The sequence below is a fragment of the Rutilus rutilus genome (assembly GCF_951802725.1).
Source record: "Rutilus rutilus genome assembly, chromosome: 8".
NCBI lineage: Eukaryota > Metazoa > Chordata > Actinopteri > Cypriniformes > Leuciscidae > Rutilus > Rutilus rutilus.
Genome location: NC_140222.1, coordinates 33,081,917 through 33,109,051, shown reverse-complemented (window position 1 = coordinate 33,109,051; position 27,135 = coordinate 33,081,917). Strand labels below are relative to the sequence as shown.

Below are 27,135 nucleotides of genomic sequence, written 5' to 3'. Positions count from 1 at the left end.
ATATATAATATAGTTTTTTTTTTTTTTAAATAGAGTTTTCATTTGGTCTTCATAGCAATACATGACCACTAGACTTCTGTGAATCACAAATCAAAATAGACTAGAAGTGGGAGATTCCCATGTGCGCCGCCATGTGACTGGAAGAGGCAGCATGTCACGTGCCCTCACACGTCATCACTGTAATGGCAGCTTCCTTCGCACACTAACACAAGGAACAGCAGAGTTTTACCAATAGTTTACATTTCAGGACTCGCTTCTCCAAGGTAAACGGTGAATTGTTTAATGTCAGTCATTCACTATATGTGCTGCATGCTCAGAAAGCGGCGGTGGATTGTGCAGCGTGAGACCAAGACGAGTGTTATTGTTGTGGCTTGCATAACATGCGCTTGTTTTGATAATCGAGGAAGCGTCTGCGCGCACCACACAATCTCTTATTTTGATAAAAATGTATCAATGTGCGTGCGAAATAAATAAAACCAAGTATGTTTGCAGACTAATACCATTTCTCTAATCGAACAAATTGTATTTGGTACAATTACGGGGTACTGCCACACCTACCACGGATAAAATATAATACAGATAAATTCTAACTATAGTATTTGTTTTGGTTTAATGTAAGTTTACTGATGCGTTTTTAATTCATCGTACACTGCAGACCTTTCGTCTAAATGAATGCTTGCTAATTGACTGTTTAAATGTACATTGTTTATATTGTGGAACTGTGGAGCCCGTCCACCCAATCAGCTGTCGATATGATAATTCCGTTGCAGTGATTGGATGATGGAACAGTTACCTCTCGATGATGTAGCTTTTTGACAACAGCGCATGTTATTTGTGAATGAATAGAGCACGGCTAAAATATATATCCACAAAAATAAACTGTAATATAGACCTATTTAAAATATCAGTGACTTTTCCTGTCCTGAGTTTCCTGAGAGCCCTACAAAAAAGCATTAAAGTAACCATACCTTACTAAAAAAAGGCATAGTAAGCTATACTGGTTTATTAATACTGTAAAATCATATGAATTACAATGTATAGTCTCTCATAGAAAATCTGAATCTTTCATTCATTGACAACAATGACAGAATCTTTTATCTTTGAAAAATTATGTTTTTAGTGTTAGTCTTTTGCGAAAGGAACCAATAAAGCGCTTCAGTTTCGCATTTGGTAAATGGTTGCATAATGACAAAATAAGACGACGTAGACAGTAAATCTTTAACTATGGGATGGACACATTGTGCCACTTGAGAGACAGTCTGCAAGGTAAAGGTTAACAATCTCATATCTTTCCAACTTTGAGCGCCACGTTAACAGTAAGACCTCAGGTTTTCAGACCACAGAAGGAAAATGGCTACAGGTAATTCACAGAAGCCTTTTTTACACTTATATGCAATCTTGCACAGCCAGAAACCATTTAACTTCTGTCGACACTATAATAACTTGTTGATTTCACATCAATAGACTTGGAAATTGATCTGATGTCACTGAAGTACTATAAAGTAGTCTAGCAGTGGTTTTAATTTATTACAATCTTATATCAAAGTTGAAAAATTCACACTCCTGTGAACAGATTTACTAAATTAATTGTTTGGTTCACATATACATTTTTATTTCTTTCACACAGGGATCATTCGACTAAGATTGTAGTTGATTAGCATAGGCCTGAAAGTGAAAAGGTCATGTGTATTAGAATTAGATTTTGACTAGAATATTACATTGGCAAATTACTGCTTGTTTTTTTCACTCTGTACTCATCATTGTGTAAATTTTGGCACTTTCTCTCTGAACAGACGCTATGTCCCCAAAGATCACGGTGGAGTTGCTCCGGCAGCTCCGGCAGGCCATGAGGAACGGCAAGTGCATCGCAGAGCCCATCCAAGCTTACATCATCCCTTCAGGAGATGCACATCAGGTGAACCTGCTCTAAAACACATGAGCTGTGCTCCACTAATGTGAAACCTGTGATTTATAAACATACAACCTGTGATTTATAAACATACAGTCTGTGTTTTATTAACATACAACCTGTGATTTATAAACGTACAACCTGTGATTTATAAACATATACAGTCTGTAGTTTATTAACATACATTCTGTGATTTATAAACATACAACCTGTGATTTACAAATATATAGACTGTGATTTATAAACATACAGACTGTGTTTTATTAACATACAACCTGTGATTTACAAATATACAGACTGTGATTTATAAACATACAGTCTGTAGTTTATTAACATACATTCTGTGATTTATAAACATACAACCTGTGATTTACAAATATACAGACTGTGATTTATAAACATACAACCTGTGATTTACAAATATATAGACTGTGATTTATAAACATACAGTATGTGATTTATAAACACTCGACCTTATAAACATGCGGCCTGTGATTTATTAAAATTCGGCCTTATAAACATTGAAATTGTGATTTATAAACATACAGTCTGTGATTTATAAACATACAGACTGTGATTTATAAACATACAGACTGTGATTTATAAACATACAACCTGTGATTTACAAATATATAGACTGTGATTTATAAACATACAGTATGTGATTTATAAACACTCGACCTTATAAACATGCGGCCTGTGATTTATTAAAATTCGGCCTTATAAACATTGAAATTGTGATTTATAAACATACAGTCTGTGATTTATAAACATACAGTCTGTGATTTATAAACATACAGACTGTGATTTATAAATATACAACCTGTGATTTACAAATATACAGACTGTGATGTATTAAACATACAGTTTTTGATTTATAAACACTCCACCTTATAAACATGCAGCCTGTGATTTATTAAAATTCGGCCTTATAAACATTGAAATTTTGATTTATAAACATACAGTCTGTGATTTATGACACATTGCCTGGGATTTATAAAAATTCAGCCTAATAAATATTGAACCTGTGATTTATAAACATACAGCCTGAGATTTAAATATACAACCTGTGATTTCCAAATGTACAGACTGTGATTTTCTTAAAAAAACAAAACATTTGATTCCACCGTGTAAACATTCAAACTGTTATTTAAATATACAACCAGTGTATTCTAAATATACAGCCTGTGATATATAAATACTGCATGTGATTTATAAACATACTGCATGTGATTTATAATAATTCTGTCTTATAAACATTTAACCTGTGATTTATAAACATACAGCCTATGATTTTTAAACATACTGCATGTGATTTATAAACTTTCAACCTGTGATTTATAAACATTCCAACTTATAAACAATCCAGCTTATAAACATTAAACCTGTGATTTATAAACATACTGCATGCGATTTATGTGCATTACGAATGTGTGTAAGTGTGTGTGGTGTGGTGTGGTGTGGAGTGTAGTTTCATTTCTGTGATTTATAAACATAGAAGTTGTGTCCCAAATGACGCACTATACACTATGTACTCAACCTTGTAGTGTATGAACTTTATAAGTTTAGTACAAGTATGCAATTTGGGACGCACCTACAGTCTTTGATTTATAAACATAATAGTCTGTAATTTATAAACATACTGCATGTGATTTATAAACATTCCAGCTTATAATCATTCAACCTGTGATTTATAAACACACAGCATGTGACTTTTTTTGAACTTTCCACCTTATAAACATTTAACCGGTGATTTAAATGTACAACCAGTGAATTCTAAATGTACTGCCTGTGATATATAAAAATGCTGCCTTAAAAACATTCAATGTGTGTGTGTGTGTATAGTGTGTAGTGTTGAGTCGTTTAATTTCTATTGTGTGAGTGATGGGCTTCCCTCACCCCCTCCTTCCTAGCTCTGTGATTATGAAATCTCCTCTGATTGTGTGTGTGTGTCCTCCTGCTGCGTGTTTTCTTTCATTCTGCTGGATGGTTAAATTAGCAGTAATTAGGACTGATTGCTGACAGAGCTGATCTCACTTTTTCCCTTCGTCTCTCTCTCTTTTCCCCGCTGCATCTGTCCATCCTGCAGAGTGAATACATCGCCCCCTGTGACTGCCGTCGGGAATTCATCTGCGGATTCAACGGCTCTGCAGGTGCGTGCAGATGTTGCTCTAAGTTTATTGAATTTGGGGATCTACAGGATTCACTGTTACAAAATTGCAATATGAAAATACCCTCTTTAACTGGGTCACAGTGGAGATTTATCAACTATACAAACATCACAGTTGAACACACATATTGGAACAATTATGTTTATTACAAGATATAGATTACTTGCATAAATAGAGATTAATCACAATCAGACAATATAATCCCAGATAAACACACACACACACACAATTATCGACATTGCAACTAGAAGAAGTGCCGTTCACCCCACCTCAATCTCATTCACCCAAAGAATGGGGAAGTAAAACGTGTAAAAAATGACTATGAGAGACCGCTTGTCATGCATGATTTTTAGCTCAGTGATTTGACCAGATTTTATTTTGAGGCACAGACTCATTCAGCAGTGGCATGAGGCATAACCCAACATCCCTCATATACTACTACTAATAATAATTATAATCGTAAATAATTTAAAAGTAATAATTGAATAAGAATAATCTAACATTTAATTAAAAAAATTCACAATAATAATAACTATTATTATTATTATTATTATTATTATAAATTATTATTATTATAAATGAACAACAATAAATTAAAAGTAATAATTTAGTAAAAATAACTTTAATCTATTTTTTAATTCATTAATAATATATTATTAATATTAACAATATAATTGTATTGTTGTTTATTATTATTAAGTGTAAATCTACTTATTAGTAATTAATATTTTATAATCATGCTATTTTAATTTAGTAATAACTGTATTATGTATTATATTCTTACATTTAAATCAAAGGAATATGATTATTATTATTAATTAATATGTATAATATGTATAATTATTATTATTATTATTATTATAAATTATGATAATAAATTAAGAACAATAAGTTAAAAGTAATAATTTAATAAGAATAACAGTCATCTCAAATGTAATTTAAACAATAATGTAATTATAACAAATTTTTTATAATTTTAATAACAACAACAATAATAAAAATAATTGTATTTAATATTTTGTATTGTTTATTACTAATTGTAAATCTAATTATTATTATTATTATTATTAGTTAATAATATTTTAATAACAATTATAATTATTATTATTTTAAATGAATTATTTTAATTTAATACTAATTAGATTATTTTTTTTAAACAATCTCAAAATAACAGAACAAAAACAGAAAATATTGTTTTTAATTGTATTTTTTTATAATAATAACAAGTGCTTCTGTTTTTTGCTTATATTTCTAATAAACATGTTTGCAGGCTGTAGTAAAGCGACTTGATTAATGTTGTGTGTGCTTGTTTCAGGGACTGCTATAGTCACAGAACAGCATGCAGCTTTATGGACTGATGGGCGGTACTTCCTGCAGGCCAGCCAACAGATGGACAATAACTGGACTCTGATGAAAATGGGTACAGGGCATGTTTGCATAATTTTATGACATGCAGTTGCTAGGTCATTACATTTGTTATCAGATCGTTGCTATTGGAAGCAAGTTGGCCAAGCTGCTGCTTTTCATGCGCCATTACAAAACATTCATTAGAATATTTTCTTGAATTTAATACTGAGCCACATTCCACTGACTTCACATAGATCAATCTTGAGGTGTATGTCGATTAGTCTATATACAGCATTGTTCAAAAGAGCAATTTGAATATGATTGTCATTTTGTATGGCCAGGACTGAAGGAAACACTGTCCCAGGAGGACTGGCTCATCAGCGTTCTCCCAGAAAACTCCAAAGTGGGAGTTGATCCTTGGATCATTGCTGCCGGTGAGGATTCAACAATAACACCTTTGAATATAAATATAGTTATGCACACAAATATTTTCATCCATATTAGTAGGGGCATCATGCAACTTTTTCTTTTATGGGAACATATTATTTACATATGGGTACAAATATATTTTGGTGAATTAAAATATATATTTTAAGTTAATTCATATTAATAATTGTATTTTAACTGTACATAACTGTATTTATATATTATTTAAATAATTAATTGTTTAAATGGCTTGACACTTCTGCATATTAGTTAGACTATTAAAATAATAGATATAGTTATCCATACAGATATTAGTGTATTACATATAATTTAACTAATGAATTTGATTACCATTTTATTAAAATTATTAATTGTTTGTAAGGGCATGACACTTCAACATATTCTGGAATATTTTAGTTAAATAATTGTATTAATATTTTGAATTTAAAAAGGATTTTAATAATTAAATAAATATTGAAAATGATTATTAATTGTTTAAATAGGCATAACGCTTCTGCATATTAGTCTGAGCTATTGTAAATAATGAATATGGTTATCCATACAGATATTTTTATCCATATTTATAGGGGTGTCATGCAACATTTATGATCTTTTTATCTAAATTAGATTTTACTGTTAAAATTCATTGTATTAAAGGTATAGCGGAGGATCTTTACGAATTTTAGATAAGACCCGCCCTCTCCACTTTTTGAATAAGTTTGATTGATTCACCAGAATGATTGACAATTAGGAGGACCAATAGTATAGGTGATCCACCCGGAAGTAAAAAATCCTCCGCTATACCTTTAATATTCAACTTAGTAATTTTTTAATAATTTTGTATAACTAGTTTTTAATTATATATATATATATTTTTTAATGGGCTTGTTGCTTCTGCATAGTAGTCTGCTTTTAACTGGGTGAATAAAAAAAAAAGTTTTAGTATTCAATTGTATATTTCATTGTATTTTACTTAGTTTTACTTATTCATTATCAGTGAAGCATATTTTGATGGACTGTGATAGATTAAACTGTTAGAATATTTTCTATTGTGAAACTGTGATAGATTGAACTCTGTGAACTCTATTTTTCAGTTGACTCTTATGAAAAGATTTTAAATGAAGTAAGGCCAGATCTAGTTTTAGAATTTTTATCTAAGATAAAAAAAATATATTTTTGAATCTCTTTTTCACCATGAATGCTGTTAAACTATAAACAAACAAAGAAACAAACTTAGTTTTACTTTACTTTTACTGTGGTTGCAGTCAGAGAAATCGTACTTATTTGAATTGTAAGACGTCATGTGGTGCATCAGCTGTCTGTGATTGTGTTTGTTCAGACCAGTGGAAGAACATGTCTAAGGCTCTGAGCAGTGCGGGTCACTCTTTAGTCGCGGTGCAGGCCAATCTCATTGACGCCATCTGGGAGGATCGGCCGTCTCGGCCCAGCACAAAACTCATCGCCCTGGGGCTCAAATACACCGGTCAGCACTTCTCAATGGAGGATAATAATTACACACTATATACATTTGATCTTAAAGGTCAGTCATAAAGTTTGTGCTGCTGAACATTGAGACATTTTTTTGTTGCTGTTTCCCTTGTAGGCCTAACCTGGCAAGATAAAATTACAGCTCTGAGAGGAAAAATGGCAGAAAGGAAGATTTCCTGGTTTGTGGTCACGGCTCTAGATGAGATTGCGTGTACGTATCAGCGTACAGCACGGTTTGTGTGTGATTTTAGTGGTCAGATCACGACCCAGCCCTCGTTCTCCTCTCCACTTTCCTATTAACCCCAGTCAGAGAGCTCTTGAGTCAGATTAGCTTGTGTTGATGTTGATAATTATAGACTTGATTGCGACATTTGGTAAGGTTAAAGTCCTGGAAATGTCTTCACAAACATAGTAAAATTACTTGTGAGATCATTGAAATGATTACTGAAGGATCATGTGACATTCAAAACGTGAAATCTCACTTTCTCTCTCCAGGGCTTTTTAACCTGCGCGGGTCAGATATCGAATACAACCCTGTGTTCTTCGCCTACGCCATCATCGGCATTAGCAGCATAAAGTAAAACTTACATTCCTTCACTTTATACTGACAATTTCCCAGGTTTCAAAAACATGACCCGTGCTCATTGCTGTCATCTGGTCCATGTGTTATGTTAGATTGTTTGTGGACAGCAAGCGTTTGTTGGACCCTGCGATCCGGCAGCATTTGGAACTGGACAGCCCGAGCAAACCGGATCTGACCGTACAGTGCTTTCCGTACGAGTCCGTGTTCTCAGAGCTGAGTGCGGTTTGTGCGGCGCTGGCGCCCAAAGATAAGATGTGGATTTGCGACAAAGCCAGCTGCGCTCTTACACAAGTCATACCTAAGGTGAGTCAAGATACTTCCGAAAAATCCAACTCAAAGGAAGCATATACAGGGAAAATTAAAGCGGTCCCAAAATTGTCCCCTGAGGGACGCCACATACAAAAAGGGGCCTATTGGGAGGAAATATTCCCTATATTCACAGCAAATGTATTATCCTTTTGGATAGGAAGTAAACCGCTGTCATTATACAAAATCTGTCATATTTTTAATGCCGTTTTATGCCTTTTTTTATCGTCGCAATTTGACTAGGTTGCTGTGCTCAAAACTTGGAAAGTCTAGATATTTGAATTTTCCATCTAAAGTGTTTAAATATGATTAAATATTATTAACTAAAATTAAAATTGATTACATTTGTAATTGTCCAGGCCCACAGAGCTGCAATCCCATACACACCCTTATGTCTGGCAAAAGCCGTCAAGAACCCCACAGAGATCCAGGGCATGAAAATGGCACATGTAAGTCTACGTGGCTAGAGATATTCCAGAAATCTTCAACTTTTTTGCCTAATTAATCACAATATTTTTATTATCACAGATCAAAGACGCCGTGGCGCTGTGCGAACTTTTTGCCTGGCTGGAGAAAGAGGTATCGTTATAATTTATGTAATCCTGAAATTTATTCAGGAAGACTTTTCTGTGTTTTTCTACCTTATTGATTGAATGATGAATACATAACGAAAATATAATTATTTGTCATTTATATAGATTCCCAAAGGTACGGTCACAGAGATATCAGCAGCAGATAAAGCAGAAGAATTACGCAGGTGAGTCGAACATGCTGCATTTGACCTGCAAAAAGAAAAAATTTCCACACACATTGACTTAATTATATTTTTATATAATTGTATAAATCAAAGCAGTATCATAATACTGATGCCATCGTTGCCAGTGCGTTTAAAAAGCTGCATTACTTGCTGTTTTTCTCTTGTATGAGATTATGGCGCCACCATCTGGTGATCTGTGGAACTGCAGACACTGAAGCAGCAAGAAAATCTGCTTTCAATTGAAAATCTTTTCTTTTTTGTCTGTCTAGTCAACAGAAAGACTTCGTTGGGCTGAGTTTTCCTACCATCTCTAGTGTCGGTCCAAATGGGGCCATAATACATTACAGGTGGGCTGCTGTGATAATACAGTATTTAACCATGCATTTAAAGTTGTTCTAAATTGTTTTTTAAAAAACTGTCCATTTCTGATCTGTCATTTAATCAGGCCTCTCCCAGAAACCAACAGAACTCTTTCTCTTAATGAAGTTTATCTTATTGACTCCGGCGCTCAGTACAGGTAAGTTCACAAACACTGCAGGACAATAAGTGCTTCGTTTATTTTTTATTTATTTAGATATGAAAGAATTAAAGAAATGTGTTAGATTATATAAATATATAATGAACATTTTTGTCTTTGAAATCCAGAGATGGAACTACAGATGTGACTCGTACAGTGCATTTTGGGACCCCATCTGATTATGAGAAGGTAAAACATGTTTTTTAAATTTCCTTCAAGATCAAACTCTCTCCGTACTTAATAGTCTGAAAACTATCAGTACAAAATATTTGATCTCTACAGGAATGCTTTACATACGTCCTAAAGGGACACATCGCCGTCAGTGCTGCGGTTTTTCCCAATGGTACCAAAGGTACGTCCTTAAAATCAGAAACTTGAAGTTCGGTTTGTTTTGGAGCAGTTTGAAGTGCTCTGTGTAGAGTGAGGTAAAGAGAAGCGTTTGGTCTCAGTGGACTGTGCTCTTTTCTACAGGCCACCTGTTGGACTCGTTTGCTCGTGCTGCCCTCTGGGACTCTGGGTTGGACTATCTTCATGGTACCGGCCACGGCGTCGGATGTTTCCTTAACGTGCACGAGGGTCCGTGTGGCATCAGCTATAAAACCTTTGCAGACGAACCCCTGGAGGCCGGAATGATCGTCAGCGATGGTACAGAAACACACTTACTTTCATTCTGGATTTATTCATTGCAGTTTTTAAGGATCTGAAAGTGTTTTAATGCTCCTTTTTTAACCTGTTTCTGTTTCTGTACTATTGTAAGGTGGCATTATTGCAACTCTGCCTCAAATGTAGTTAAAGTTTACTGTGAAGTTGGTTCAATATATTTGAGTCTTGTGCATTTTTTATTCCAGAGCCCGGGTACTATGAAGATGGATCTTTTGGCATTCGGCTGGAAAACGTTGTCATGGTCGTTTCCGCAAAAACCAAAGTAAATACTGCATCAAACCACTCCATAATCAGTTTATATTTATGCTGAGAAAATACATCAATTTTCTGATACAGCTAATTTCAAAGGTGCACAAGGTCAAATATTTTGACACATTTACGTATACCAGTAGGTGTCAGTATTGAGTGTAAGACATAACAGCACAAACTAACCCAGAAATAACTGAATGCACCTTTGAAAGGTCTGAAGTATGATATTTCAGCTTTCAACATCCTTTTTTTCAGTATAACTTCAAGAACAGAGGTATTCTGTTCAAACATTTGTGTTTATGTGATGCCCTCTCCACACAAGTAGGTGTCAGTATTGAGTCTAAGATGTAACAGCACAAATTAAACTAAAAATGATTTAATTCACTTTTGAGAGGTCTGAAAAACGACATTTATGATGTCAGTATAACTACAGGAACTGAGGTATTCTGTCCAAATATTTGTGTTAACGTGATGTTTCCTCCACACCAATAGGTGTCAGTATTGAGTCCAAGACAACAAACTAAACCAAAACTTATTTAATGCACGTTTGAGAGGTCTGAGGTTCGATATTTCAGCTTTCAACATCATTTTTTTCAGTATAACTACAGGAACAGAGGTAGTCTGACGTTTGAACCCCTCACCCTAGTCCCCATCCAGCTGAAGATGATCAACACAGACCTGCTCACACAGAAAGAGGTAAGAGCAGACCGATAGATACTACCATTGGGTTGCAATGGCTGACTACTTTATCTAGAGTTTTTTTACATAAATCTAATACATTTTTGACATTATTAGTGGTGGTGCTTTAATTAGCATGCTAACAGTTTGCTGTGTTTTAGCAACAAGGCAGTTTGTACAATAACTATGAAAAAGTCTTGCAAACATTTTTTGTAAGTGTTTTATTTAAAAAATAAAATCTAATAACAACAACTGAAAAGAAAATGATTAGAGATGCCTAAAGCCCAAAGCTTACTTCAGTTTTGATGCGTACGCCATTTGATAACGTGCCCGACACATTAGAGCGCACTAGAAAGTTTATTTATTGTCCAGTGTCTGCGCTATTTCGCATACATTAGCATAAAAACTTGCAAAAATCCAAGTATACGTTAGGGCTTTATGCTTGAGACAGCTATCTTGTGAAAATTCACAACATTTGAATGCATGAATCCTGTAAACCTCTATGAAAATGCTTTCGTTAAAGCATGGATTGCTGTAATAATACATACTTGTCATCCTGCAGCGTGATTGGGTGAACGACTACCACAGGAAATGCCTGGAGACGATTGGAGCAGAGATGGAGCGGCAAGGCAGGAAGGAGGCTCTGGATTGGCTGATCCGGGAAACTCAGCCGATTGTCTAAAAATGTTGTTTACAGTTTTTCTTTTTTTGTCATCGTTGTAACGATCGGTCGTTCTCTTTCAGTCTTCGCCTCTATCTGCTTTTTCTGGTGGATATATTTCACTTTCTGCATTTTTTGTAACGTACACTTTCAGCTGTTTTATGCGCTAATTAAAAACTGTGTGGAAAAAGACACACTGCCTTTTACTTTTGCTCATCCCAAGGAAAAATTCATCCAAAAAAATAATTTACTCAAGTTCATGTTCTTCCAAACCTGTGTGACTTTCTCAGCTGTGAAATGCAAAATGATACATTTTGATAAACATCCAAGCTTCTTTTTTTCCGTCTAAAAGCATATGTTACCCAGATCTAAATCCATACTCTAACTTTGTGTGAGGAACAGATGTAATTAAGCTAGAATATAGCGCATAAGTCATGAACCTCATTCATGGTGATTTTTGGTCACCATTCACTTTCATTGTAAGAAAAAGAGCAGCGTGAACATTCTGCTAAACGTCTCTTTTTGTGTTCCACGCAAGAAAGAACATGATTCGGGTTTTGGACGACATGACGGTGATCGAAGTTTTCCTTAAAAACTAACTGTCCAGGACTATCTAAAGCTGCATGTAAAAAATGGGCGGGACCAGGGTGATGCCGCTCTTGGGGTCGCGGGCGTAGTCCTGCAGCGTGAGTGGAGTGTGAGGGGGGATCCTGTCTTCCTCGTGTCCCACCGGCAGAGGGTTGGTGTAGATGTAGTGGATCCGCGAGTTGTCCTTCGGCCCCTCCTGTCGTCTGAAAAGGGCGAGCGGGTTACGGAAACTATGGGTTTTCTTCACACAAGTAACACCCACTGGCTCTTCGGGAACCTCGCAGGCCACGGCACTCTCATAGATGCGTGCCCTCTTATGCTTCCTGTGACACAAAAATATGTACCATGACACAATTTAAGATCCAATAAGAAGGTCTTGACCAAATATGCCATCAATATGGAACCCTTAAAAGGAAATGATGATGGGGGGGGGAATGAGATGGTAGGAAAAACTAAATTTTAATGCTTTTGCGCTCTCTTGCTTTGGAAACGTTGAAAATCCCAGCTAAGAAACTTTGGATTTGCTCGCATTTTTGCGTCCAGGAGGCAAACCTATATTTCAGTTCTTTTTGCAAGTGAACGCAACATTTTTGCAAGCTCAAAGGCATTGAAATGAATTATATTTCAAAGATTTTGAAAACTTTTGTGATGGAAATAATATTGGAGGATAAACTATATTTCAATGCATTTGGAAGCAATTGCAAAGTTTTCTCAGGGGAACGCAATACTTTTGAAAGAGAATGCAAACATTTTTGAAATGCTATTTCAATGATTTCTCGTCCCCTGAGAAACTTTGAATTCGCTCGCAACTCGTTTATGATATATATATATATATATATAAGGTACAAGGAAAAACTATATTTCAGTGTTTTTACGAGCCAATGCAAAATTTCTCTGGGAAACGCAATACTTTTGCGAGAGAAGGCAAAAGCTTTGCGAGCAAACTTAAAAGCATTGAAATAAATCATATTTCAATCAATCATATTGTTCTCAAAACTTGGAAATAATAAAAAATGTTTCTCTGGGGAAAAAGTATCTGCAATACTTCTGCAAACAAACTCAAAAGCATTTAAGTAAATTATATTTATTATATAACTTTGTGTTGGCTTGCAAACCCCTTATGGAAATATGACAAAGTGCAAATATTCCGATGCTTTGTGAAACTTGTGTGATGGAAATAGTATTCGTTCCCCTGAGAAACTTTGCATTTGTTTGCCAAACTTTTAGTTTTAACCCTTCGAAATAAATATATTTTTAATTTCAGTGAAATTACAGTAATGTACTATATTTTAGTTTGATAATGTTTTTTATTTGATATTTTGTATTTTTAGGGGATTTTATGGTACTAAATTATATTTATGCAGTAGTTATAAGTATATAGTATGTATACATTTATTATATAGACCGGTCATAAATCGTACGTTTTTTTTTCTGTTCGTTTTTTTTAAGACGACACATGGCAGATTACTGCAGAATAAAAAATAAAATAAAAAAAGTGCACAAAAATACTATTTTCAATATTTTTATGAAAGATATATTTTCCAAAATGTTTTACTCTAAAACTGTGAGAAAATCAAAGCTTTAAGAACAATTTTGGTTTGTTGCAGTACCAAACGTTTCCACTAGATGAAATTAGTCTCTCATTCATTTCCAATGCGACCATTTCTGACCCGAACAAACGTGTGATTATTTTATTCAGGACCATTTAACCTTTTTAAATCATGTCCATGATTTTGTGTGTGTGTTTACACAGCAAGTGTGAAAACCTTTACTAAGTTTCGCACCATTCTGATAAAGTAAAAATTTCAATTGTTCTGCCAAATTCTGAGATTTGATTTAATGCAAGGACAAACATTCTTTCTTAAGTGTGGCTTAAGTGTCCAAATATGTTTTAGGCCTATTGCACATGTCTGTTTACTCACCTTCTGTGTCTTTGATATGAGATACAGGTGATGATTCCTGTCACTATCAGGATACACAGAGCTACTGACGAAAGCACGATGTTGAACACTTTGACTTCTGTGTGAGGAAAGAGAGACGATTGTTTTCATTTACACTTTTAAGGAACATTAAGCACATAATTTGAGAAAGAAAGCTAAAGCACATTTTTGATAAATCTACATATGAGTTAAAGCACGGTTTACTCACCATAGAGAGTGGCGTCTGGTTCCAATGAGGCCGTCCCGTTAAGAGACAGAGCGATCCCTGTTAGGCTCATGTTGCTGATAGCATAAGCCAAAAGTGACCAACAAACTGTTTGGTCTGGAAAGAAGTGGTCAGAATATTCATTAGCATGAAGCCATGTGACTCAAGTGGATTTGGTTCCATGGAAACGGCACAATCTCATCAACCCACAGTGGCCCCCTAAATTCATTCAACCAGTTTGGCGTCCTTAAAGATCCAGGCCGCATCCCAGAAACCAAGAGCAAAACTTTGAATTCTTTGGATTGTGCACAAAAAACTTTCAGAGTTTTTCATTTGGAAACTTGTGGTTGCGCAATATAAAAGGGGAAATTTTCATAACGTATGCATCTCCTTTAGCAGGGCCTGTTGCAGTATGAACAGATAATAAACACAAAGCCTGCATTCATTAGCGTTCATGCTTCATTTCATCTGGGACTTTACAAACAAAAATACGCAATTAACTCTGGCACTAGACATGAGAATGCTGGGAAATAATCCCATGATGCTCACACGTTTCCCACATTGTTTACAATGCACTGGCATGTTCTTGATTTGCCTTGATTTGCCAAATTTCTTTTCTGGAATAGTTATGGTTTATTATTAGAAAATCCCACTGGACATTCTATTTACAAGATAAACAAATATCGGTTCGGCATTTCCTAAAGGACATTCCTCAGACAAATATACACAGAATTTAGCCACAAGACACAGCTCATTAAATCATAGTGCAAATTAAATAAATGTTCAGTGTCTTCACACATAACTAATGTTTCTTGCCAATGATAATAAATAGGCTGAAGCTTTATGCTCTCTGGTAATATTGGTTTTGGACAGATCGTGGAAGATCACGACAGCGAAATATATCAGATTTTATTTCAAACAGCATATTTGTCCAGTGTCCACGATATACGATACATAGGCGTATGTAGGCCTACACAGCATTTACATTATATGTATGCTAGGACTTCATGCTCGTGCAGTGCTCACATCAACCACTAGATGTCAGTGTTGGCGCTCAAATCATGACGCTTCTGACGTGCAACCTATTTTTAATTAAATATCATTAACGTCAAGGTAATATAGTACAAGGTATAGACACATAAAATGTAGAGACACGTATATATGAATAATATCTGAGCCTTACAAAATAATAATAATAATAATAAAAACCGAAACAAACCGAAGTTTTGCTTGGACATACAGCTCTGTGTTCACATACAATACATTCTAATTGCTAAATTTTCTAAGGTGGATATACAAACTGGCAAGTAACCGTAGCCTAAACGTTTAGAAAATGAGAACATTGCCTTCTGTTTAAAATAAATCAATGATGATTTTACCGCGTCAGGGTTCATGTTGGAGAGCTGACGAGATGTAACGTTACAGGTGATGTTGAACTTATCGCTCACACAAGTCTACAGGATTTTACACAATAAGCCAACTGACTCCTTTAAATATATCTGCATTGTATTAGCTAGTAAATAAACATCGCTCTTACCGTGTAGATATCCAAAGTAGGCTACTCGCATAAAGAGCAATGATGCTAACATGCACGTAAATGTCAGCAATAAAGTGATTCACATTTCTAGGCTACACGAACAACTCTGAGAAGATTTGCAATGAGTCATGAATCATTGACCTCTGAGCTGCAGATCTATTGGCTCCTTTTTCAATCATATTTATCTTTGTAAAGCCAGTTGTTCTGGTGGAAATTAGGCTTTTGTCTAATATTTGTATGGCTAACCATCAAATATGTTAAGTTTCAAGACACATGTTGAAAGGCTCAATCATCATAAAACACTGTATTTCAAGCTTGATACCAGCAACATGTGGAATAAATTACCATCTTGTATGGTCTCCAGCCCGAACAAGGGTTGTAAATGGATGCTGGGTTTAATTATTTGTATAAACGCGTGTTCCTCTTCAAGTTGTGCCAATGTCAATTGATTTGATGCATATAACCGTGAATTCATGGGATCACTGACACCTCATGCCCTTGCTGAGAATGTTTGCTGGACAGCCTGGTGGGTAAAACCCAGTTATATTGGGCTCAGACATGGGTCAATGAGAGGCTTCAATGCTGATTTATGACAAATGCCAGTTATAATAACACAACGAAAGGCTTCAATGCTGATTTATGACAAATGCCAGTTATAACAACACAGAAAGATCTTTCTCACCATACGCCAAAGGCTGCCACACAAATACCAAGCAATTATTGTGGGATGTTCTCAGCGAACTCCTTGAAATGTTGAAAATTTTTCCCCAGATCATTTAAAAAAATCGGACTAATTGCATTCCAAACAGTGTGATAGGCCAATACAGGTGTAAACTAAATAAAATATTGATAATGTAAGAGAAATTCAGTTTGAACCATGTTGTCAAAATAAAGATTTAATATTTTTGTGACCAACTTAAACCCGAAATCTGTGCAAAGTTGGCATGGATTTCTATTCAAATGCCTATAGATTTCGGCCGTGAAAATTTGCAGAACAACGGTAAATGCGACCGCACATTAACAGGTGAGTGATGAATTCGGCGAACTACTGGCTTGGCGTAGATAATACAGCATGATATTTTAATTACAATAAAAGCTAGATTTTCTGTAGAACTAATGTAGAACGGTTCCATTTTCTGTAACCATTTATTGGGGTTTAACAGTAAAGCAAAGTGGCTGATAGTCTAAAAAAGGTTCTAAATAAAATGGTTCAGTATCCTGTTAATAATTTCCATATTAGGCTAAGTCAGAAGGACACACAAATGCCACTACAAATAACTCATTTATTAATCACTTACAGTGCATTTAGTGTCTGATATCAGTATCTTTACACATCAAAAATAGTTTTTTTCATGTTCCAATGAACATGAATTTCATGTTTTCAAATTCCATGTTTCACAGCTGTAAATGGCATACAGTATCTCACTGAAAAACAGGCACAAACTGCATCTAAACTGGGAAGAGATGTACGGATCTCTTCTTTTGGCGCTGTTCTGTTTGGTTCTGCACACTGTGATATATCAGGGCAGTTTTACATGGACCGTGACGCATTAAACAGACTAATAGGGGCTTTGTGACCCTGGTTAACCCTACATGTTTAAAATTGCATAAAATCATAAATGCATATACAGACAAAAACATACAGACATGCAGCACAGAGCTGACGGAGTCATAGACTCATTATGAAAGTAGGCCTATATATTTAGTCAAAAACCCTAATAAAACCATTTGTAGATATTATGAAGCTCGAACCATTAACCATATTGTTTTTCATAAATGTTATGCATCGCAGCCTTATCTATACAGCATCAGAACATGTTCATTCATCTGCTTCAGAACCAGCATGACTTCATCAAGCAGAAATGTAAATCATACTTTCATAGGCAATATTAAAAGTACAGCTCAGCATTACTTTAGTATTTCAGGTTTCATTTTAATATCAGTTACATTTTTAGCATTTCATGTGATGTTGTCATTTTTATATATATATATATATGCTTTATTTCAATGAACAAAACTGATCACTTTTGTTTCTCCTTCAGGGCTCTTTGTATGTCCCACCTATAGACACAGACTCGTATACGGTGCTGGTGGGGCGTTTATGGCTGAACTGACCTTTATGCAGAATCTCAGCATGAGACGTGTGTTTCGGCTGGACCGATCTCACACCCTGTTGGGCCAGACTGAACCGGTCCTGCTATTTCTGCTCCGGGACTGCTTACAGTTTGGCAAGTGACCCGTCGCACAATGTGGGAACCGGTGGAGAGTTCATTCAGTAAGTGAGGCAGAGGCAGAGCCAAATGACAGTGAATGGAAGCAGCACTCAGACATTGTAAACTACTCAAACAAAGACGTCAAACTCCAGCTTAGCAACAGCTTCAGTGACAATGTGCAGGATAAAGATGCCGTGCCGTGAATCATTTGCAAATGTGATGGGGCAAGCCTAATTAAGCTTGATTTGGTTACTTAAATAATTGTGTCCTTTTGTGAGATTTTCAGCTTTGAGAAAGAACACAACATGGCATTGTGTTCATTTGCATAGTCAAAGTCAAACTTAGATTCGTTGTGTCGCCAAAAAGCAAAAAAAAAAAAAAAGTTATTTGGTCACTGCAAACCTCCTTTTTGACCAAAACCAGTTTTGACAAGAGACGCAACATTTTGTTTTGCTTTTTGTTTTTTCCTGTAGCCTCTTGACTGGTAACCCCGCCCACAGCCAAACCTCATTGGTCCAAAATCCCACTCCTCATGAATATTAAACAGACAGGAAAATACTGATCATGTAGTTAAGAAACAGAGCTCAACAGTAAAGATTTCATGTCTGTCATTTTTCATTTTAACTGGCGCCGCCACAAAAATGATCAAATATTATGTTTCGCAATATAATTTTATAATTGCTAAAAATCTTTTTATATATTTTGCAATCAATGTTAATCAAGTGTGTGTGTGTTATTCTGAACTTTTATATTTATCAATAATATATTTTGGTAATATATATCATAAAAATATGTAATATCATACATATATTAATTAATATATTGATCATATTTCTAATACAATATTATATTTTATCATACTTTATATATTTTACTTTTATAAATGTAACCATTTTTTCCCTCTGCAAATTTGGAGAACATTTTTTTGTTACACACATTACAAAATGTAGGAAATATAAGTTTTGAAAGCTTAAACATAAAAACTTTCTACAAACCACCTTGACATGATCAAACATACATTAACTTCCCACCAAAACACTATGACTTCATAAATTTAACAAACCTACTTTTGTTAGAAAACAATGCAAAACTAAAACCCAACCCATAAAGTTTCTACACATTCTGCATCTGTCATTTTTGCAAGAGAACATTTTTTTTGATTGGCACCGCATTATTGGTTTCCGAATGAAATGACTTCTTCTTGTGTTGCTCTTTCATAGTGTGTGTGTATATATATATATATAATCAATATCAGTACAATCTAGTTTTGTTGCGTGGTTTGTTTGTAGTTTAGACAGTTTAGGTAAAGCTGACCTGAAACCTCAGCACTGCCTGTGTGTGGCTTTGATTATTTGATTGTTTGTATGAAGTGAAGTGGACCAACTACTATCGGCACATTGGTGATTGTGTTCGCTGAGCTGTGGCGTCTTTTACAAAAGATCAAAACAGAAGACCACCCAAAAACACACACAGGGGTGCCATGCTGAATCAAGTGACGTGAGAAAGTGTGAATATAAATAGACATAAATATAAATCAGACATTAATACGTAGTATGTATATGAATTGTAAGCGGTTATAAAATATGATGTGCCGTCAGCATGAATCTTTAAAGAGTTATGTGCTCTATATGTCTGACATATTTTAGGCTGAATTCTGTATCATAGATTAATCTCTGTCTGTTCTATATCTCCGTTTCACCCTGTTTTACAGATCCTGGATGGGGGAGCCTGACAGCCCACACAAACACCCCAGTCGGGACGTCCCGCCGGTTCATTAGTGATGGCAAGTCCTGTCTGAGCCTTTCTCTTGTGTAAACACAGATTCTGTCCATGTGATGACCTTCAGCGGAGTAGAACGAATGAATGAGAGAGGGGGAAGAGGGGATGTTGTGATAAGTATTTATTTCAGTAAGACGACAACATCTGATCACACCGTTCCACCTCACTCACAATTTAAAACACAATTAAAACATTTATTAACATATTCATATTTTTTCCCTCATATGCTGCTTGGTGAGTGAATTGTATAGAAACCTTGAAGGTCAAGGTCATTTTTTTTATCTGCAGCACATTGTAATAAAATTGAGCAATTTTTTTTTTTTTTATATATATCTAAAAAATAAAATATGCATATGAAAATTCACAGAAAATGTGAAATATGTACATACATTGTTATATAATATATATTTTGATAACACTATATTATAAAATATACAATATATAATAATATATGATAGGCTACATTTATAGACAATGTTTAAAATGCAATATTTTCATTAATTATAATATTTAGTTTAATTTATTATATTATAAATATTTAGTGTAATACAATTTTATATTATTTTATAATATTATTCTAGTGTCTATTTATATATATATATATATATATATATATATAAATAATTGTATAATACAATATTATATTTAATATACAATTAATATAGTATATTTAATTATCCTCTATATAATTGAGTTTACTTATTTTTATAGAATACATCATTTCAAAATACTGTACATTATAAAATATTTGCAATATAATAATAATAATAATAACTATAATAAAAAAATATATAGATCATATTTTTTTAATGTTTTTTATTTTAATTTAAATTTTTGATTCAGTTTGTAACTGAATTTTATATAATATAGTATAATACTGTACAGTATATTATGAAATATATATAATAAATAATATATACAGTAGATAATTTTTATAATATGGTATTATTTTTTATTATAATATATACTTATATTTTAGTATAATTATATAAAAATATAAAGCAAATTAAAAAAAATACTTTTTTATTTGTCCATTTATCGTTACACTGAGAAGCAATGTATAATATGCATTCAGTAAGACACTTAATAAATAAACCCTGCAGTTGTCTGATGTGGAAGATTTCACACATCAAGATTTTCTCTAAACCAAATTTGACATTATCAGATCATCCATTAACTTTCCTCCAAAGCAGACGATCTACTTCAACACACCTGCCTAAATAACCATGACATCAATAAGGTATGTTTTTTCTTGGATTCAAGGGCTTTCAGTGGAGAATGAGCCGCATCCACAGTGAAACACCACAAATGCTGCCAAACAAGATCTTCAATGCAGCCACAGCGATCAGCATTAGCCGGATCCTTCACTAGAGGAAGTGTGGATTGGATCAAACTCATCCCTGGAGCAGAAAGCGTTTTGAACTGGACTACATGTCATCACGGCCTCTGAAAAACCGCCAGACTGCGGCAGTAACTCAGTCTCATCTACATGAGAGACGGACGCGCGTGATGATTCATATACGGGAGTGTGAACGCAGACACTAGCCATGCCAGAACTGAGACATTCCTCTCTGTCTGTCGGCTGATAACAACCTCCAGCAGAATCCGTCAGGACAACGGTGGCAGACGATTCCCGTGCCAAACGCAGAACTGCCTCAATGTTTTATTGAAGAAATGAAATCTTTTACACCTGCCAAAAGCAAAAACAAGATTTTTATATTTTCTGGGAAAACTGCCTTTGCTAAATTTGCCGCTGTAAAGCTACCGTGTTTGACAAGGTCCTGCTAAGATGTTCTGAGCGGTTAGACCATAGACAAGTACAGAGATATAATATAATATAATATAATATAATATAATATAATATAATATAATATAATATAATATAATATAATATAATATAATATAATATAATAAATAATTCAAAAGATTGAAGTTTTAAAAGATTTTTTAAAGAAATTTTAAAGATATTAATACTTTTATTCAACAAGGATCCATTACAAATGTCTTTATCACTTTTAATCAACTGAATGTTACAAAAAATATATTTCAAATAAATGCTGTTCTTTTAAACGTTATATTCATAAGAGACTTCTTTCAAAAAATTAAAAACAATAATATAATGATATATAATATAACATAAAACATAACATATTATAACATACCATAATATAATATATTATAATAATATACTTCCATTCAAAAGATTGGGGTTAGTAATGTTCGGAAATTAAAGAAATTTTAAAGAAATTGTAAAGAAATTATATTTTTATTCAGCAATGACACATTGATCAAAAGTGACAGTTTTGAAAATGTATAATGTTACAAAAAAAAATCTATTTCAAATAAATAACTTTATGCACCTAATAAACATCAAAAACAGTATATAATATAATATACACTTACCTTCAAAAGTTTGGGATTAGTAATTTTAAGGAAATGTAAAAAAAATAAAAATAATAATAATAATAATAATAAAAAAAATATATATATATATATATATAAAAAAAAAAAAATTATGAAATTAATACTTTCATTCAGCAAAGATACATTAAATTTACCAAAAGTGACGTCCACGTCCAGTCCACGCCAAGTGGAAACCATGAAGTAGATGACGCTTGCATAACCCAACACTGACATATGCCAACACATCTGTGTTTGTAGATAAAGACACAGCATGCTAATGAATGTTGAAATATTAGGAGCACATCCAATACATCTGCAAGCCCTGAAAATGAGGTTCTAAGGGACCCGATGGAGAGCCGGGTGCTCGAAACCTCCTAAGAGTAAAACTCAAGATCAGTCAGATTCAAGCACTGTTTCCGGCACGGTCATAACCATCCATTATGAGCTCATTAATCTTCGAGTCTGACAGCGATTCTCTCTCACACTTCCCGCTCTTATTGGTACAGCTTTATGGAAGAGATTTTATTCCTGCGGTTTTGCAGCAGGGCAGCAGCTCAGATCCATCAGGTGGGTCTGGCACTATAGGAACAATGTCAGAACAATGTGTTTCTGTAAAACGTCAGACTTCTGAGAGTGTGCATGAGACTGCACAGCTAGCGCTCGAATCAGTGGATACTTCTAAACACATTCCAGCGGTGAAGTTTATGCAAAGGAGCCGGTTTGCTACATTACATATCCGATGCTATCAGCAGATCTCTCCTGAAGCGGGAACAGAATGAGACTTATGGAATGAAACTGCAGTTGACGTAATTGTATTTGTACTGCAACAATGCAGACAAATTGGAAACAGAAAAATGAAAAATAGGTCCAAAAAGCTACTTTTTTTCAGTTACTAATGGGGTGAAGGGAAGGTTTGTGATTATATACAAGCACTTTTTGTAGTGGGAGTAATTTTCTCCTTTTTGCGATGAAAATTTGAGATGCTCAATGCTAAGGAATGTTTTATCATCTGCCAGATGATACTTAGAAACTAAATAGTACAAGCTGCATGGTTCGCAGTATCATTCATGTAGCACAAACAGTTAAAATTACATGCCAAAATTGGTTAAAATCCTTAACGCAACAGTACACGATGCTAGCCTTCAAAAACACTACTAATGAGGGGTGTAATACGCTGTATTTAATCACGAGTTTGATACAAAACACTGTTTCGGACTAGCATACCTAAATGAATGAACTCACCTTGGAGACGCTCCAGAACAGATGTAGTCTTGGAGTCCGTCCATGTTTCACCTCCTTTGAGAGAATGCAGAGCCGAATCGTTTGATTAGCACAAATCGGAGTGATTAATCATGACATATTTACGCTGCAGTTGTGGAAACAAAACCTTAAGCACAAAAAGATGCAGCTCTCATTTCTACATTTCTATCGTAAAATATCTCATCACCACCTTTGAGAGAATTTCACATTGGCTCTGAGTCAACGGAGATTTGATACAACTCACAAAACAACTATGAAACTGGCAGAAATCTTTATTCTGAAGGCTTAATTTTAGCATTTTCAGCAAACCAGACGTTACAGGGCCGGTAAATCTCTTTAAACCCTTAAGTGGCTTTGATTAACCCACCGTTCAAACGTTCAACTCTTACATATATCAGATGCAACGTCTGATGGATGCACTTGTTCGCATTTATGGGAATGCTCATAAGATGGTGTTTTTCCATGGGCACGTACTCATCAAGAAAGATATTCTTGCAAAACGCACTCTCGGTTTCTCTGGGAAAGAGGCTCAGACACTCTGGGGAGAGATGGATGTGAGGAGGCAGCAGGAGGCCCAAAAATAGGCTGACATCTCTCACATGGAGCGCATAGGAAAAATGTGCCCTCGAAGAACAGTTTTCACTGGAGACAGAGGACCACAAACTGCCAGAACATCTCCAGAACACCATGAACTATGTATAGACTCCTTTAGAAATTATATTTGCTTTGTGAGGTTAACTGCAAGTCCAAGAATAACAGGGTTGAGGGTTTAACATTGTACAGGTAACAGGTTCAAACTGCAGGTGATTTCACCAAGTATCACCACATCTTTGTTGATCCTGGAACAACATTCCAATCAACCAATCAGATTTGAGGGACAAGTTTAGTTTATGCCAAGTTTAGGCTTACAACCAGGGTTAAGTGCTTCTACATCAGTTATTCACCAATCATTTCCCTTTGATTTTAGGGATAAATTATGGATAAGATTAGGTTTAGGGGTAAGGATAGGGTTGGGACAAAATTTTCGGACAGGAATGTTGTTCCAGGATCAACAAAACATGTTGACCCAGGAACATGTCTTACTTTGAAAAATCACAGTGACACGTTTTTTTTTTTTTGTTCTCAAGAAGAAATAAATAAAAATAATTATTAAAAACGTTATAGTCATCGTAAAAAACTCTTTCAACAATAAATGTAGTCATCACTGCGTTGCATTCTGAAGGGATAATCCCTGTGAGAGCTTCCAAGGGATGAAGGGTGTAGGGGACGAAAAAACTGTTACTTTGGAACGCACTTCTGCGTCAGTTTGCCGAGCCAACAAAGGAGGCGCAAAGAATCATGGGAACGAAGTGTCCATCACTTAGAAATCCTTCATTCAACAGGGCCCTTTGAAATGGCCAGTTCTGATCACTTCGGTTTGGAACGACCCTTCAATATGGTGGCCATGACTGTTCTCGACACCGACACCATCCAGTGTTGGATTTGTTGTATAAAGGTGTGGTCACATTTACCATTGTTCTGCGAATTTCAATAGGAATCCCGTCGATCAGGAATTGTGGTGTGAGAGTGAAAGATTTCCCCACACAGATTTCGCAATGTATTCAAGTTGGTCACGAAATTCGCCACGTTGACCATTCAGACGATGGAGCTTTTTTTATTCTGACTTTTTATCTCAAAATTGCATGATATAAAGTCACAATTGCGTGATATTAAGTCAGAATTGCGAGAGATAAAGTCGCAACTGCGTTATAAAGTCAAAATTGCGTGATATAAAAAATAAATAAATAAAAAAACGCAATTTTGTGTTATAAAGTCAGAATTGCGTGATATAAAGTTGCAATTGCGTGTTATAAAGTCAGAATTGCATGTTATAAAGTCAGAAATGTGAGAAATAAACGTGCAAAATGCATGTTTATATCTCGCAATTCTGACTTTATAACTCGCAATTGCAACTTTATATCACGCAATTGCGACTTTATATCATGCTATTGCGACTTATCTCGCAATTCTGACTTTTGGATTCAGAATTGCGAGATGTAAACTTGCAATTGTGAGATAAAAAGTCAATTTATCTTTTAAAATGTTTTATTCTGTGGTGGAAACAAGCCTCCATTCTTCTCAGTACTCATTACAATCCTTTTATTCTTCAGAAAAAAAAGAAAAAAATTTGATGTTCTTTTGAAATGATGCAAGAACTTTCTATTATGCAGTTCTAGCGCAATGTTAACTGTAGCAATAACACATTCTTTAAGCCTTGTTAGCATAAAATGAGATGTGTTTGTGCTGAAAATAATGACTTAAAAATAAAAATGCTTGGAAATAATTACTTGCTTACTAAACCAGTACATATATCGCCGCTCTTACACTCATATGCGGCAGGTGTAAGAGGCGTGAAACAGGTGTCGCCAGTGACCATGTCAAGCTAGACTAGCTCAAAACCAGCAGGTCTAAGCTGGTTTTGATCACAGGGTGGTCTCTGTGAAATATTTCCTCCCCTTCAGGAGTTTCTCAAAATGCTGTTTTGCGCGGATGCTTCTCTTTTTTCATCAACTATTAGGTGGGCTTTCCTGAGGGAGACAGCAGGCAGGTTTCATCCACGCTGCCAACTTAAACACTGAAACTACATACAGTGTAGTTTACGCAACAGTGCACACAGTCATCCGAGCGTGGAGGACCGGAGAGGGGAACAGAGCCGAACTGTGTCCCAGGAGAGGGGGTTTAGTGTGATACCACTGCTGCCAGCTGCAGCTCGCAGAAAACCTCTGCCCGACCACTGTGGAGAACTTCTCACGTCTCCGCTGTCAACGTTTAATCCCTTTGTACAGGTTTGTCGGATCCTGCTGTTTTAACTGGCATCACTCAGAGACGGACCAAAATCACTGTTCAGACACGTATGTCAACTGGGACGCACAGCATAAGAAATGCAGCATGATTAGACTCTCATATGTGTGACTTACTGTAAATGAGAGTCGGATCGTGAGCTGAATGTCAGGCGGTGAATGTTTACTTTTCCAATGCGTCGTGAGCAGGAAGAACCGCATGTGCTCAAACAAGCAAGAGTGTATTCGTGATGATGGTCAGTTGGTTGTGAGCGATACTTACAAAGTCCTCTGAGAGGTTCAGCTGGAGAACAGTGTTTCAGCGAACTCATGAAAGATACTTATAAAAACAAATATTCCAGGCTGGTTTATTTTCTGGTTTGGTGTTGACGGATCAGCACAGTCCTGCTGCTTAGCTTTTGTGATGTATATTTGAATAGATTAAACATTGATCAGAAGTTAACGCTATTTATGCATACAATGACTTGAATGCACTTCTGTTATGAATGATATGTATGAATTACAATTATTTGTTATATTTTTGTGGGGCACAATGGCAAAAAAAATGTCAGGGTGATACAACTGCCCTGATGACAATGAAATAAAATAACTCATAAAAGAATGAAATTCTAATTT

At 35.0% G+C, this 27,135-nt stretch overlaps 2 protein-coding genes and 1 long non-coding RNA gene across 5 annotated transcripts; 2 read left to right on the top strand and 1 right to left on the bottom strand.

Moving 5' to 3' along the window:
• Positions 1-110: 110 nt before the first annotated feature.
• xpnpep1 (X-prolyl aminopeptidase (aminopeptidase P) 1, soluble) lies at positions 111-11,947 on the top strand. 2 transcript variants are annotated; one of them, XM_084415991.1, is made up of 20 exons: positions 111-263; positions 1,794-1,915; positions 3,999-4,062; positions 5,396-5,500; positions 5,769-5,861; positions 7,193-7,336; positions 7,457-7,552; positions 7,837-7,918; positions 8,017-8,227; positions 8,590-8,679; positions 8,759-8,809; positions 8,929-8,987; positions 9,257-9,334; positions 9,433-9,504; positions 9,633-9,693; positions 9,787-9,856; positions 9,976-10,149; positions 10,353-10,429; positions 11,014-11,112; positions 11,657-11,947. In XM_084415991.1, the coding sequence occupies exons 2-20, from the start codon at positions 1,799-1,801 to the stop codon at positions 11,774-11,776; spliced, it is 1,863 nt and encodes a 620-aa protein (XP_084272117.1). In that variant the 5' UTR covers positions 111-263; positions 1,794-1,798; the 3' UTR covers positions 11,777-11,947. The 2 variants fall into 2 exon arrangements, with proteins under 2 accessions (XP_084272117.1, XP_084272118.1); XM_084415992.1 differs by lacking the exons at positions 11,014-11,112; positions 11,657-11,947 and adding an exon at positions 10,839-10,871 and having other exon boundaries at positions 146-263.
• Positions 11,805-16,586, bottom strand: LOC311294909 (uncharacterized protein). Of its 2 annotated transcripts, none has more exons than XM_084415993.1 (4): positions 16,371-16,586; positions 14,492-14,605; positions 14,266-14,362; positions 11,805-12,666 (listed from the first exon to the last, which is right to left on the bottom strand). In XM_084415993.1, exons 1-4 carry the CDS (start codon positions 16,498-16,500, stop codon positions 12,369-12,371), a joined length of 639 nt encoding a protein of 212 aa, XP_084272119.1. In that variant the 5' UTR covers positions 16,501-16,586; the 3' UTR covers positions 11,805-12,368. The 2 variants fall into 2 exon arrangements, with proteins under 2 accessions (XP_084272119.1, XP_084272120.1); XM_084415994.1 differs by lacking the exon at positions 16,371-16,586 and adding an exon at positions 16,026-16,316.
• A 1,376-nt stretch (positions 16,587-17,962) lies between these two features.
• LOC311294907 lies at positions 17,963-21,813 on the top strand. The gene is made up of 3 exons (XR_014628131.1): positions 17,963-18,300; positions 19,950-20,021; positions 21,281-21,813. It is a non-coding gene; the product is annotated as an uncharacterized lncRNA (long non-coding RNA).
• The last annotated feature ends 5,322 nt before the right edge of the window (positions 21,814-27,135 follow it).